Source organism: Haemaphysalis longicornis, unplaced genomic scaffold, assembly GCF_048455015.1.
Source record: "Haemaphysalis longicornis isolate Haplotype H1 unplaced genomic scaffold, Haemaphysalis longicornis Haplotype H1 scaffold_4, whole genome shotgun sequence".
Taxonomy (NCBI): Eukaryota; Metazoa; Arthropoda; class Arachnida; order Ixodida; family Ixodidae; genus Haemaphysalis; species Haemaphysalis longicornis.
This window is the reverse complement of record NW_027526361.1, coordinates 206,837,326-206,851,595: the sequence shown is the minus strand read 5'-3', so window position 1 is coordinate 206,851,595 and position 14,270 is coordinate 206,837,326. Positions and strand designations below refer to the sequence as shown.

General features: G+C 49.2%; 1 protein-coding gene across 1 annotated transcript in view; it reads left to right on the top strand.

Annotated features, from left to right (window-relative positions):
- Nucleotides 1–14,270, top strand: part of LOC144180197 (uncharacterized) — a 43,012-nt gene that overhangs the window by 25,264 nt on the left and 3,478 nt on the right. Inside the window, exon 4 of the mRNA XM_077708582.1 lies at nucleotides 5,634–5,846. Within this exon, the coding sequence (XP_077564708.1) occupies nucleotides 5,634–5,846 (213 nt within the window). The remainder of the gene's footprint in view (nucleotides 1–5,633; nucleotides 5,847–14,270) is intronic.

The window sequence follows — 14,270 nt, the reverse complement described above, 5'->3', positions numbered from 1 at the left end:
TCGTAGTCGTCATTCTTGGTGGTGGGCCATCGCGCAACGGGGATTTTCCCATCCCGTGACATCACCTCCCCGGTCGATGGCGACCGTCGCGGTCGACGCCAACGCATATCGGCGATTGTAGACGGATGATTGCTAGGATAAAAAATGCAGTGGCGAATCACTTGCCGCCACGGATGACGATGACGGCGTTGAGAATGCCTGGCCCAGCAACAGCAATGGCTTCAACCACGGCGAAGCACCAAAGTTCCTCGAGCCACGTCAGACGCAAGGGCGGGGGAACACATCTTCGGCTTGTCTGGGCACGGCTCGTTCCGTGTGGTCTTCATTCGGGTCTTTCGGGCTAGGGAACACGGGACGGGGGACATCGTCTTGTTCTGGTCTCGACTGGGCTGGGGCGGCCCGCGCAGCTTCGTTGTCCTTGGCGACTGCGTCCACTCCGATACGATCCAATGCTGGGGCCAGGATGAGAATGACGAACCCGCACACTCCACCAAATGTAACGTGGCGGCAGATGATACGAATGATGTAGAGATAAAGCGATGCATTTACATAATGGCGAAGAACTATTTACATCAATCCATAACCGAGTCCGGCCTGGCTGAGCCGCGCACACAGCTCTTCGTCGTCATTCTTGGCAGTGCGCCATCGCGCAACGGGGATTGTACCATCCCGTGGCATCCTCGCTCCTCGTGGAGGAATGCCTGGTGATGGAGAGACCACGTCGGCGACCCCCCTCGCCATCGTGTCTCATCCCCGAGAGCCTGGGATATTCCCTGGGACGGACGACAGCGATGTGGACGACTGGCTCAGCCTCTTCGAGCGTGTCAGCGCTCACAACAGGTGGGATCCTCCATCACGCTCGCGAATGTCATCTTTTATCTGAAAGAAAAGAATCCTGCGCGCAAGTGGTTTGAGACTAACGAGACCGAGTTAAGAAGCTTGGAAGTCTTCAAAACGAAGCTGTGAGTAGTGTTCGGAAAGCCTCTTGGTCGCCACGTTGCTGGAAGGAGCTGGAATCGCACGCCCAGACGTCGACCAATCGTATATCGCATTCATCCAGGACGTCTTGGCCCTGTGCTCGAAGGCTGACAGCACAATGCCGAAGGCAGACAAAGTGGGCCACATACTGAAGGGAATTGTGGACGACGCATTCACCTTCTTATATGCAAAGACTCTGCCACTGAAGATTCCATCATTAAGGAATGTCGGCCGTTAGAGGAGCCCAAGGACGCCGTATAGCCCACCACTTCACACGACTTCAACACACAGCAGCGACCTCTTCGTGTGAAGTTAGCAACATGCAAGCCCGTCTTCCCCGCCTACAAGATCCCGTTCCATCGTCGCCGGATATCACCAAAATCGTGCGCTGAGATCTGGAGGCTATGACCCCTACTACTGCGGTGTCATACATGCTCGATGGGAACGACCTCCACACCCTTGCCGTTATCCAGGCCTTTGTCTGCGACCAAATAGCCAACATGGGCCTTCACCCTGTGAGCTTGATTAGCTCTCCGTTCGGACAAGGGGTCAAGTCGCCCGGTCCCCACAACAAACGTTGTCCTCCTGAGCTGAACCCGACCAACTTTAACAGTCCCCCCCCCCACCCCCCCCCAGATTCAACCGTTCGCCGTCGCCCCAGCGCCGCCAGTCCCGCTCCCCACAGCCTCGCCGCCCATCCCCTACGTCCGACTACGCTCGACCTCCTTCAGAAATTTATGGAATGCTGCTTCCGGAGCTGACGCTTCATTCCCGACACCACCCGAAAATCATGTCTTGACCTCGGCTACCCCGAGCAATTTACTGGACATTGAAGTTGACGGCATTCCTGTCAGTGCCGTTATCGATACGAGAGCGCATTTACCTGTTATGAGTGCTCATCTTCGCCGCCGTTTACGCAAAGTTATGATGCCACCAACATCACATCTTCTAGGGTCGCTGATGGAAAGACACCTGTTGTGATCGGAATGTGCTCTGCTCATGTGACTGTAGCTAGCCATCAAATGACTCTTTTGTTAACGGTGCTTGGTCGTTGCTCGCATGACCTCATCCTTGGCCTTGACTTCTTATCTGAGCACGCCGCCCTCATTCATTGTTCTACCGGTGTCCTTCGCTTCGATATGCCGATTTTACCAGCGCCCGACGACGCGCCCGACGAGAGGCTTTCCTCCAAAAACCACATTCTCTCGGCACCGAGAGCATTAACTTATGTTCCTTTGTCTTGCAGTTCTCAAGTTCTCGAAGGTGATTACGTAGTGTCACCAATCATTAATGTGCTGCTTGCGCACAACGTGAGCCTATCTCATACCGTAGTGGGTGTTACCAGCAACGAAGTCACGTTGCCCTTCCAGAATTTCAGCTTCTGTCCGCAGGTTCTTCCACACAGTATGGCACTCGCCACGTTGGCGCCGGTTTCTGATTACGAAGTTTCGGCAGCAACCTTTGGCAAACCTCCAATCGATGTTGAAACACCACGCCCGGCTCCTCCACGGGAGGATGCCGAACTTTTGAAGATGATGGCAGCTGATCTAACGCCAACGCAAGCTTAACAACTGCGTTACAGTGACATCTTCGATTTCGGCCATCGTCCTTTGGGCCAGACATCCAGCGTCCGTCATCGTATTACCACCGCATACGACAGCCCTGCGCACAAATGGCCGTATCGTGTGCTCCACGCTGAGCGGCCTGTTGCCCAAAAAGAGGTGGACAAAAAGCTTAATAGAGACATCATTGAGCCATCCTGAAGCCCTTGGGCGTCACCAGTTGTCCTGGTTAAAAAGAAAGATGGAACCTGGCAATTCTGCTTCGACTACCGGTACCTCAACAAAATACCAAAAAAGGACGTCCATCCCCTTCCAAGAATCGACGATGCGCTCGATTGCCTTCGTGGTGCCGCGCACGTTTCTTCCATTGATCTCCGCTCCGGCTACAACTGACACAACTGAGCCGACACAACTGAGAAGGTTCCCTTCAAAATTCTTTTACAGCAAAGTGTATACTGTAGCAAAAGAAGACCCGCGTCTGGCTTCCGATGTGGTGATCGAGTCGATTAGCGAGGCAGTGAGTGCCCCCGATCCTCCTCTTCCTTTTCTCCTACTGTCGCGCCCCCTGCCTGCCCATCTTTATTTCTTAACATATACCTCTAACCCCCCACCCTCCCCCTCTCCCCCGTGGTTTTAGCTCTGTGGGAAAGAACGCCAAGGCTCCAAGGCCTAAGACCAAGAGCGCATGCGCCGGGCTAATCAGGCATACAGCATACAGCACAGAAGTCGTTTAACGAAACCACAAAACAAGCATCGAAAGCGCATTGTGGATGATAAGGCCGCTGTCAGCAATGGCACTCCACACCAAGGGACTCTCCACCAGAAAGGAAGAAAGAAGCGGATGCTCTTGGCCAGCGCAGAGCAGCAAATCCTGAATTTTGAAGGGAAAAACCCTGGCCTTCAGAAGTAAGAAGTGGAAGGGAAACGCCAGTGCAGAGATATACCAGAGATAGGAGGCGCCGACGTAACGAGCGGTTCAAACGGGACGCACAGAGACTTTGTTTCAGCAGATCTCACAAGCATGTGGCCGGTTGTATTTTTGGTTTGTTCAACTTGCTGTTTCATTTTGTTCAGATTGGATGGTGAAGCCGTAGAATTCATTTCGCGGTATTCAATTCAAGCTGCAAGCATTTTTGGTATGAATGAATAAAGAAGGCCAAACATCTTTTACGAAGTTCTGAGAACAGTAGTAAACCAATCGAAAATAACTTCACGTAAAAGATCCAAAGCAAGTTAAAGAGAAAGGGAGCATTCGTGAACTCGTGCTTAGCTAGACACTGCGACACAGCGGTGGAGAATGACTTCGCCGGTGTGATGTGGTTACTCGCCCTCTCCTGCGTTTCGGCAATGTGCTAGGGAATGACTACGACGCTGACGTAATGCGGGATTTCGCGTTCATGTGGTTGGGCCTCAAGTTCTTTTGGCTAACTAGCCACGTCAGAGCTCCTAGAGCTGCTCGAAGCACGTTTTCTCCGATGGCGTTGAGCGTGTGTATCCAGGCCCCCTAGGAGCTACCATTGTAGAGTGCCTCCGCACTTCTCCGGAGTTTCTACCGCATAGGTTTGAAGATAGGTCGACCCCTTTACCTTGTGCAAGAAACTCGGTCAAAAGATCACGTACATATCAACGTTGAATTGGGGTTATAAGCACTTATTTTGTCTGGTGTTACTCATTAGAACGATCTGGAACCTTGTCGGGCGACTTCTTCTGTCTGGGTCTCTCCCACACAGCAAATCGTCCTCGGTGCAGTCCGGGAAATTGCTTATTAAGCACTTCATATACAATCACAAGACCCTGTTAGTAGTAACCAAGGCTCTAGCATTGGACACACGCGAGCGTCTCGGTGTAGTCGCCGTTTATTATTCGTAGTGGCCACTTTATCCATCAGTCTTAGGTACAAATCGCGGCGTCCACAAAACAAGGTCCTCAGAGCATTGCATTTGGAGCTACCACTTCAGCTTGCGCCAGTATACCCTGCTGTTATTTTTGCGACACCCGACGGCGCTGGTCGGACGTGTTGCCGTTGGTTTGGATATAATATATACTGTTTTCTTATATGCTGTCGTGAACTAGCGCTAAGTTCCTGAACGTATCTTGAGCAAGGAGAAAATACCTCTCACACACTCACTGAGAGAGGGAGAAGAAACAAACATGTGGCAATGAGTCGAGATGATGTCAGTAGCGATGGTGCTATCGCGGTCTCAATGGGCCAGATGGGCCGCCTGGTCGCTACATGGGAACTGAGATTATGCCACTGACCAGTATATACGTCGAGGTGTGACTTTCCCGTGAATTGTTTCGTAAAAAATCTCGACCTACATTCCCCCTCATGTGGTACAGTTGCGTGTCACGATAGAACAGTGGTGTTATGCGGCTGCCAGCTGCATGCTGTGACAAGCCGTTTGCAAAATCGCGAGCCAATTCTGTGCCGTAGCTGGGGATATCTCCGGTTGACAAGTATTCCCTGGGATATCTCCGGCGGACAAGTGTTCCCTGGAGATGCCCGCGAGAGGCAGGGCGCTAAACTACGCTACCTGCACCGGCTGTTCGGATGTCGGGACTGCAAGGCTGCACGGATATCGTCGTCAGATCGGTTAGCTAGCTCCGCTTTCCTCCCTTCACTCCTGGGGCGGTATTCTCTAGTTTTGTCCCTTTTGCGTCCCTTTCAAAAGTGTCCCTTTTGGCGAGCCCTGATTGGCTAAAAGCAAACAACCAGAAGTGACGTAACCTGAGCGCGGCACACCTACTGCCAACTTTTCATCATGCTGCCCACGTCCACTGCTTAACCGAAAGTACGTCACGATGAAAGGGACGCAAAAGGGACGTTTTCAAAAGGGACAGTTACGAGAATACCGCCTCTGCTTTCCTCTTTCATTACCAAGCTCAAGATCATTGAACTTCACGACTCAGAACACTGCCATTTCAACTTAAATTGTCGAATACGCTTTGCATAGAAGTTTTATTCAACACATTTATGTCTGTGTCAACGACTCCCCACTTGCTTTTTTTTTACTTATTTTCAAAAACGCAAGCAAGACATATTCAACACCTGGGGTCTTTAGATGAGCTGATGCTTTATATACTTACTTCCAGGCTATCAGGACTTCCGCAAAGTCTCTCGGTGGGGCATCTTTCTCGGCGGCCAACCCCTCTGCGAGAAATAGCACCCTGGCTGAAACGCGAAATCACCTGAAGGACCTGCAAAAGATGGTCCAAAGTGGCTTATTAGCATTTGGATGCTTCAACCTCGATTCAAGTTCAGCAGAATCCCGCCAGCAGAGGCAAAACTTGGGGCGATTCTATGCGGTGAGTTCCCTCTTAGCATCTGGTTGGTTTATTCTAGTATATTTGGATACTTCTTCGCTAGCCGATTTGCTACAGCGGTGTGGGGTTTATCAGGCATGTACTTGTGTAATTAGGTATGTATGTATGTATGTGTGTATGTATGTATGTATGTATGAATACATATACATATTTATATACTGTAACCGAGACGACTAACGTGTAACGAACGAAAGTTTATTAACGTTTCGGCTTGCAGCAAGCCTTCGTGACATAAATACTAATGGCAAGTAAATAAAGCAGCAGGAGCCAATCACGGTAAACATGGTGACACGTGTTGTGTTGGGAACGACGACAACAGTTGATGTACATTTGATTCCATATCAAGGCTAACAGAATTTCTAAGTGGCAGGTCACTTACAAAGGCAGAAACAGTGACAGCTGTACGGAAAAAAACATACAGTGGAAAATAAAAAGTAGATAAAGAGTAAGGGAAAAGAGCAGTATATGAAAAACAAATGTTCTATTGAACAGCGGAGTCACCATAAAATATAAAATTCAGAGCGAAAAAAAACACGATAAAACAGTAATGTCTGAACAGTAAGCCTGTCGTTAGAAATGCGGTACAGATGGCATTACTTGTGAGACTAATGCCGAAGCTGAGATAGAAAAAAATGCTGCTTGAGGGCAGCACCAGACTCGCACCAATACACCAATACAGGGCAGACTCGCACCAATACACACACATATATATCTACGTAAACAGCACGACAAAGGTTACACCAAGTCGATCAGTGCGACAAGAAAGGCAGCGCGCCAACGCTTTCATTTAGGCCCGATTTCAGAGATCTGAATTTGTGAATGAGGTACAATTCCCTGACTTGCTTTTCATGAAGTGAGCGGAAATCTGATTCAAGAATTGTTGCTTTTATTTTCTTTAATGAGTGACGGATTACGTTCATATGTTAGGACAACTGCAGGTTCGGGAGGCTCTAAATTGCGACTTGTGATTATTGGAACGAAGTCTAAAGACTTGCGTGTCTGTCCCATACCGAAGCCAGCTATCCGTACACTCGAGCAGATAAATCACGTTTTCGGTGTCGCAAGTAAAATTACCTTTAATCTTTAGTGTCAAACTGGAAGCTGTACTGCTGGCTACGGCAGTTGTCTTCATTTTGGCGACAATTTCGCATCCGGTTTTTTACAGGGTTGCCAGGCAATGAAATATGGGCGAGCGGTCTTAGACGAAGTGAGTGAATCGCGTAGGGTCGCTGGTCGCCGATAGACTACGCAAGGCAGGTCTTGAAACATGCATTGTAGCCTCTGGCTTTGTATAAGTATGTTATGACACTTCTTAAGAGTTGATGTTACTTTAGGGGCTGACGATGAATAACGGAGTACCATATTAGTGGTTTGCTGAGTGTGCGGCTGTGTCGTCGGGAGTAAAAGTGCGTTGCGATCAAGCTTGCTTGCGCGTCTCACTGCATGGTCAATAACGTGTGTTGTGTATTTTTGACTGGTCAGGGCGGCAGGGAGTACTGCGCAGTTTGGATTGAAGTGGGATTCTTGCCACCATATCCTTCTAAAACTCACCACTTGAATGTAAGGTATACTATTTTTATTATGTTTGGCATGGCTGCTTTCGAAGTAGAGGTACTGACGGCGGTCTGTAGACTTTCTATAGGGATTTGCAGATAGTTTTGCATCCTTCACTGACACTGTGACGTCAAGAAAGTTGATTGTTTCAGCTGAGTACTGGTGCAAAAAGGAGATACAGGGGTGACAGTTGTTGAAACCAGAGATAGAGAGAAGTTCATGTTTGCCATGTTGCCGAATCAAAAAAACGTCGTCTATGAAGCGTTTGCAATACAAGGATTCAGATTGCATTTATCCAGGTATGCTGTTTCGAAAGAACACATCAAAATATTAGCATAGCTTGGTCCCACCCTCGTGACCATTGAAGTACCGTTTGTCTGAATATAGTGTGCATTATCGAATTCAAAGTTATTCAGATCGAGAATCAGTTTTAACAACGTTGCCAGTGTGTCACCATCAACCGGACTTGGTTCGCAGAAGGCTTCATAGGTTTCAACGACAGCTCGTATGCCATCGCAATGCGGTATATTAGTCTACAATGAAGCAACGTCCAACGTCACTAGCAGCGAACCTGACGGAATGTAGAGTTCCATGCTATCGTTTAAAAAATGGCTTGTGTATTTTACAAATGAAGAGAACTTAGGTGAGATATTTTTTGTGAGCGAGTGTACTTAAACAAAGAGTTTTTCTGTCACTGTGGCAATTTTTGATACGATGAGACAACCTGGATTATCCCTTATGTGTATTTTTGGCAGCAGATCTAACCTACCTGCTACCGGACTGGGTGGAACGATTGATTTTACTGCGTCTGGGGCTATCTCATTACCCTGTGTCAAATTTCCAGGTTTTCCTTGATTGTGGCAATACATTCTTCCGTAGGATCGGCATCGACACGCTGATAAAAAAACTGTCGGATGTCTCAGGGCTTCGTTAACACAGTTTCATTCATGACAACTATTGCGCATCCTTTTTCTGCTGGCTTAATGATAATTTCAGGATGTGTCGCTAATAACTTGAGCGCGTTGCTTTCATCCGCCGGTAGGTTCTTGGGATATGGGCACTGTTCTTTGTAGGCATCAAGTATCTCCCCCGTGAAGGCAGATATACACATGTCTAGATACTTTTCACGCTGTGTCAGGGGAGTCCAGTGCTCATGCGAGGGTAAACGGTCGTGCGTCTCATTAGGACTGAGGCGATCATAGAAATACTCTCAGAGTCGTCATTGGCGGGAAAAGTTATCCAGGTCTTTAAAGAGGAAAAATTCGTTAAAATCACGGGTTATCGGTCAAAAATTTAGTCCACAAGATAACAGGCTCAATTCAGCAGGAGAGAGGGAAGCGCAGGACAAATTTACCATTCAAGAATTTTCAAGCCTAACGAATTGCAGCATAGGCTCGCATTCTTCACTGACTCCAACATCTAACCGCTGTCGAACCGCAGCGAGATGTACAATTCCATCGCTCTGAACTTTCTTAGGTTTTACTAAAACGATTTAATTACTCCTTTTATCTTCGTATTCCTGTAATAAACCAATTTCGCGTGGGGTCAGTTCGATTGACATCCTCATATGTTTTTCAGTGTTGCGGAACGATTTTTCGGAGGACTCATAGTGATCAAAAAGAATTCGTGTGACTTCAAGTGAAGCATTTTTTGAAACACTATCCCACCTAGCCATGTGATCGGCGGACATTTTAGACGTAGCTGGTCTTAACATAATTTGTAGGCGCATAGAGCTTTAAATACTTTCACGTAACTTTTCAGGGTGGAGGCATGCTTCTTGGAACGAATGCGTTTGTCGGGAATTCTCCCTAAATTGAGAAATGTTTTAGAAACTTGCTGGGGAACGGCACCGTTTGATGGCGGCCTTTGTTGTTACTTACGACGAAGCTTGGTGATGTCGGAGTAGGGCCTCAGTGGCGCTAGAAGTGGGGGAGGGAGCGCTGGAAGTGGGTAGACGGGGAGGAGTCACATGAGTGACCAACTAGTTGATAAGTTGGGACAACGGCAGATTTGGAAGGGCTTAATATGCGTCTTGTGATTATTGAAACGAAGTCTAAAACATTTCCGGGTCTGGCAATGTACTGAAGCCGGCATTCGGTACACTCGAGCAGGTTAATCACGTTTTCGGTGTTGCAAGCAAAATTATCTATTATATACGTTCCATATATACATACATAACTACATAAATATATATATATATATATATATATATATATATATATATATATATATATATATATATATATATATATATATATATATATATATATATATAGTTATTTATGGGAGGCAGTGACAATCACACAGAAGAAAAACACCAAAAATAAATGTTTACTTACGTTTCAGGACGAGGACTTCGTGCATATTTTTCCACTCTGAGTTTTGTTGTTTCCGAGTGTATATATATATATATATATGTGTGTGTGTGTGTGTGTGTGTGCGTTTGTGTCTATTGTGCATGTGCGCGTGCGTGTGTGTGTGTTTGTGTGCTTGCATGTGTGTCCGTGCGTGCGTGTGCACGTGAGTGTATTTGTGTTCTTGTTTGTTCGTGTGTGCGTGTTTGTCTGTACGTGCCTGCGTGTGTATGCGTGTGTGTGAGTATGTGTTTTCGTGTTTGCGTGTGTGTTTGGGTTAGTGCGCGCGTGTGCGTGTGTTTGTGTGTGTGCGGGCGTGTTTTTTGCCTGTGTGCGTGTTCGTGTTCGTGTTTGTGTGTTCGTATATGCGTGTGTGTGTGTGTATTTCTGTTTTTGTTTGTGCGTGTGTGCGTGTTTGTGTGTGCGTGCGTGTATGTGCGTGCCTGTGCGTGTGCGTGTGTGTTTGTGTGTGTGTTGTACAGATGTCTGTTGTCACGCGTCTCACGCGGCAGATCAATGACGCTCGGGCTGAGGCATTCGATGTCCACACAATATATTTACAAAACAAAAGAACTCAACCAAACGGGATCTTAGCGAATGCACACACATCACACTACATAAAAACACAAGCACAACCTCACACTATCAAACATCTACTCCTAAACTCACTATAACACATTAACTTTATTTGGCAAATTCAAACAAATCCTACCGCCGGTACCACAATGAACCCGGTGCGATGCCGATTACGTGGCCCAGTGGGTCGGTTGGCTTACGCGTTGCTGAACGTAGCCGCACGTCGCGATGTCGCGTGGTGGTCTTCAGTGGTCCAGATGACCATGGTGCGATACCACGGGTTCCCTGAGCAACACAGCTCAGCAGGAGGCCAGCAGTGCGAAGCTGCTGGTAATAGGTGGTTCCGAGCTGCCCGCTCCCAAACGGTACGATGCCGCTGGTGTGTTCTGGGGCACGCCTCCAAGTTGCCACCATCCCTCCCAAGACCTCGTTCCACCCTGTCCACTCCAACTTTGTCGTCCTCCTCTTCACCTCGCATTCTATCGTGTGAGGCTCCCATTTGCTAGCCCAGCTAACCTCCTCCCCCTCTTAATCACTCTGTGTATGCTCTTCATTGGTCCCTTCCAAATCCTTCTCGTCATCCCATATTGTGATTCTTTGTTTACTTCATCTTTTCTTCCATCATCTTCTTCTGGGGCCAATCCCCCTTCGGGTATGGGCTCTTACCACATGACAATGTCATGAGGATATTTCACCCAAAACCATGGACAGGACACTAGCAAGAAGACGAAGACCGAACTCACACCTTCTGGTTAGATCTCGGGTTCCTTACAATTCGGCTATCATGGTGAGTGATTTCTCCTTCACACTGGGGTGTCTATTCGGAACATCACTCATTCTGGCGTTTGAGTGTGGTAAGCAGCTCCAACTGACAATGCGGGGTGAAGGGTACCTTCTGTTTTACCCGTGGGCCATGACTCGATCTTCAACAGCCTGTCTTGAGCAGTCGACTGACGCCGTCTTGTGTTATCTGTAGGCATCGAGGCATCCAGAACCGAGGCACTCGCCATGTTTTGCAGAAGAATATGGTTAGGGATGACCGGATCATTGCCAAAATATAGAAATGAAGAGCAACTTCTCTAAAAGCAACCAGACTACTTTTGTTTACAAAAAGAGTACGCATAATTGAGCTAAGAGGTCGTTTGCATTCTGTTCCTTCGGAACATCCACGCAAAAATCATTTTCCATTATGTACGGAAGCTGCGGCTGCCTTGGGATTCACCACTGACGATTGCTCGACCTATTGCGTCGAGCACCTGGTGCGCCAACCACAGCGACCTAAAGCGCATTTGGGGGCTATGACGTTCCTTTACATTATCCACAAGTACATAGATTATAATGAGGCTCCAAAAAGGATTGTAAAATATACTGCCTCTGCCGGTACCACTTGCGTATAACCAGCCTTTGCCAATTGTGAAATAAATGAATAGGCCAAACGGCAAGAGAGGTTTGAACCACCCGAAGGTAGAAATAAAATAAAGTGGGAAAAATGCTACTAAGCGACATCACAGCCAGGATAACCGGCCCAGGGAGACTCCCCTGATCTCCCCTGGGAAGTAGCAGGAAGGGTTGGGATGAGGGAAAGGGAAGTGGGAGAAGGGAAGGGGTTATGGGAAATAGGAAGGGATTGGGGACAGCGGTCTTTTGTTCTGATCCTTGATGTCCGACTCCTTTTCAGGACTGAGTTGACTCAGAGAGGGCATCAGACAGGGCCAATATTGCCAATCTTGCGGCCCGTGCACGGGGTAACCGCTACCCTTTGGGCTTGTGAGCTTTGCCCCGACCGTCGGAGACAGGAAAGTCAGCCTAGCTTGAGGGCTGGTAGCGTAGTTCCTCCCAAAACCTCGGATCTGCAGCCGGAGTTTACTCATGGTACACAGTCGATGGTCCTGAGAAGCAACTCTGCACTCTCGCCCCTAAGACTTCAGGTCACGGCGGCTTGTCCAAGGCCGTCGGCTTAGCGGACCAGCGCCCAACGGCCCCGGTGCATTTTTGGTTACACGAGTCTGCATTCCTCCCGGCCTCTGACAGCTGTACCGCTTCGCCCCTCAGACATTAGGTTACAAGGGTTCGTCAGTCCCTTCGCCAACGACCAGTCCGCATTTGGGCCCCATATCGCTTTGTAGGTTACAGAGGTTGCGCAGCCCCCGGCCTCTAGATACGGACTGTATGGTTGAATGCAGTATTTGCTGATGCTAACATTGAGCCCCCGGCCTCCTCTCACGTGGATTACACGGGCGCGTTACTACCCCCGGCAGTTGGCTCATCCCCGAGCCAACAGGAGTCATAGTTACCAGGACCGCCCATTTCTGGGAGTGGTATAACTTTGCGCTCTCGCCCCGAGACTTCAGGTTACGAGGGGTCATCCATTTCCCTTGGCGTGACGGACCGGCCCGCATTTAGGCCCCCTCATGCGTTGCGGGTTACAGGAGTTGCGACGCTCCCAGCCTCATTACACAGACTGTACCGCCCGCCCCTGATACTGCGGTTACAAGGGATCGTTCATCCCTCGGCCAGTGACCGGTTCGCATTTAGGCCCCCTCTCGCATTGTGGGCCTGTAGGTGAACTGTACACGTGAGCGCAATAGTTAGCAACGTTGACCCTCTGGCCTACTCCCACGCTGGATTACAGGGGCGCGTTACCACCCCCGGCCTTGGCTTCCTCTAACGCTGGATTACGGGGGCTCGTTACTTCCCCTAGCCAGAGAGGGTCATAGTTGATCGACCGTGACCACTTTCAGCCCCAACTGCTTCAGCAAGAGTGTGTTTAGCACGCAGCCACCAACCCCTTGCGAAGGACCTGATTCTCGTTGACCAGGAACCTCCGAGGCGGCAGCCAGGAGCACAATCCCCGTGCTGAAGGTGTGGTGTCCTCGAATTTCGAAGGACTCTTTCCTGCGGAACTCCCCGTCCTCCTGCACTCTCACCCCCGAGACGGGTTACAAGGGCCGAAACCCTCGGCCTGCAGACCAGTTCACCTTAAGGCCCCTTCCAAGCACCGGTTACAGAGGTTCGCAACACCCCCGGCCCCATGCTGATATACCCCTTGCTTCACCAATGGTGCGCCCAGCATGGATGAACTGTACTGCTTGAGCGCAGTCGGAACTTCGCAACATAGACCCTCGGGCCTCCTTCCACGCTGGATTACAGGGGCGCGTTACCACCCCCAGCCTGTGGCCTCCTCCCACACTGGATTACGGGGGCTCGCTACTTCCCCTAGCCAAAGAGAGTCTCAGTTGATCTGCAGAAATTTCAACCGCGAATTTTTCCGAATTACCATTCCAAGCACCAACCTCGGTAGCTACCCAGGCTGTCCGGGCCTGCGTCCGTATCACGCATCGGTGTTCTTGGAAGGCACTTGCCCTCAAAGTACCTTGGGAGCCGCTGCAAACTCCCGTGGGCGTTGAATACCCAAATCCACACGTACAGTCGGTACTCAGAGCTTCTTGAGGGGACCGCATCGATTATTCGCCTTGTCTAAAATGCACAAAACTTTAGGCGTTCACCAGGACGGCCATCTGAAAGTGACGAAATTCTAAAAACAAAACTATACTGGCTGCAGGTCGTGCAGAACAAAACTTTTCCCCAGGTTATGCTAGCGCGGTCAGTGTATCTGGTCAATGTATCTCAACCCCAACTTGCCTCATACGTCTTTACTTGGACGACAATGGATACTGCACGCTGGCAGACGTCCACAGCAGTTGGATGATCCATCAACAGTCGTCCCAACGTCGTCTTTCCCGGGCCGCCAGGACCTTTCCTGGGTGCTACTCATCACCACCTATCAGCCCCTTTTTCCCGCTGGGGTTGACATCACTCTCACTGAATTGAGAGACCAATTTTGGGGAATAAAGATTTGTCAGGTAGGGAAGAGAGTGCTGCATGGAGGAAGAGAGGGAAAAAGACGTTATTGGGCCCAGAT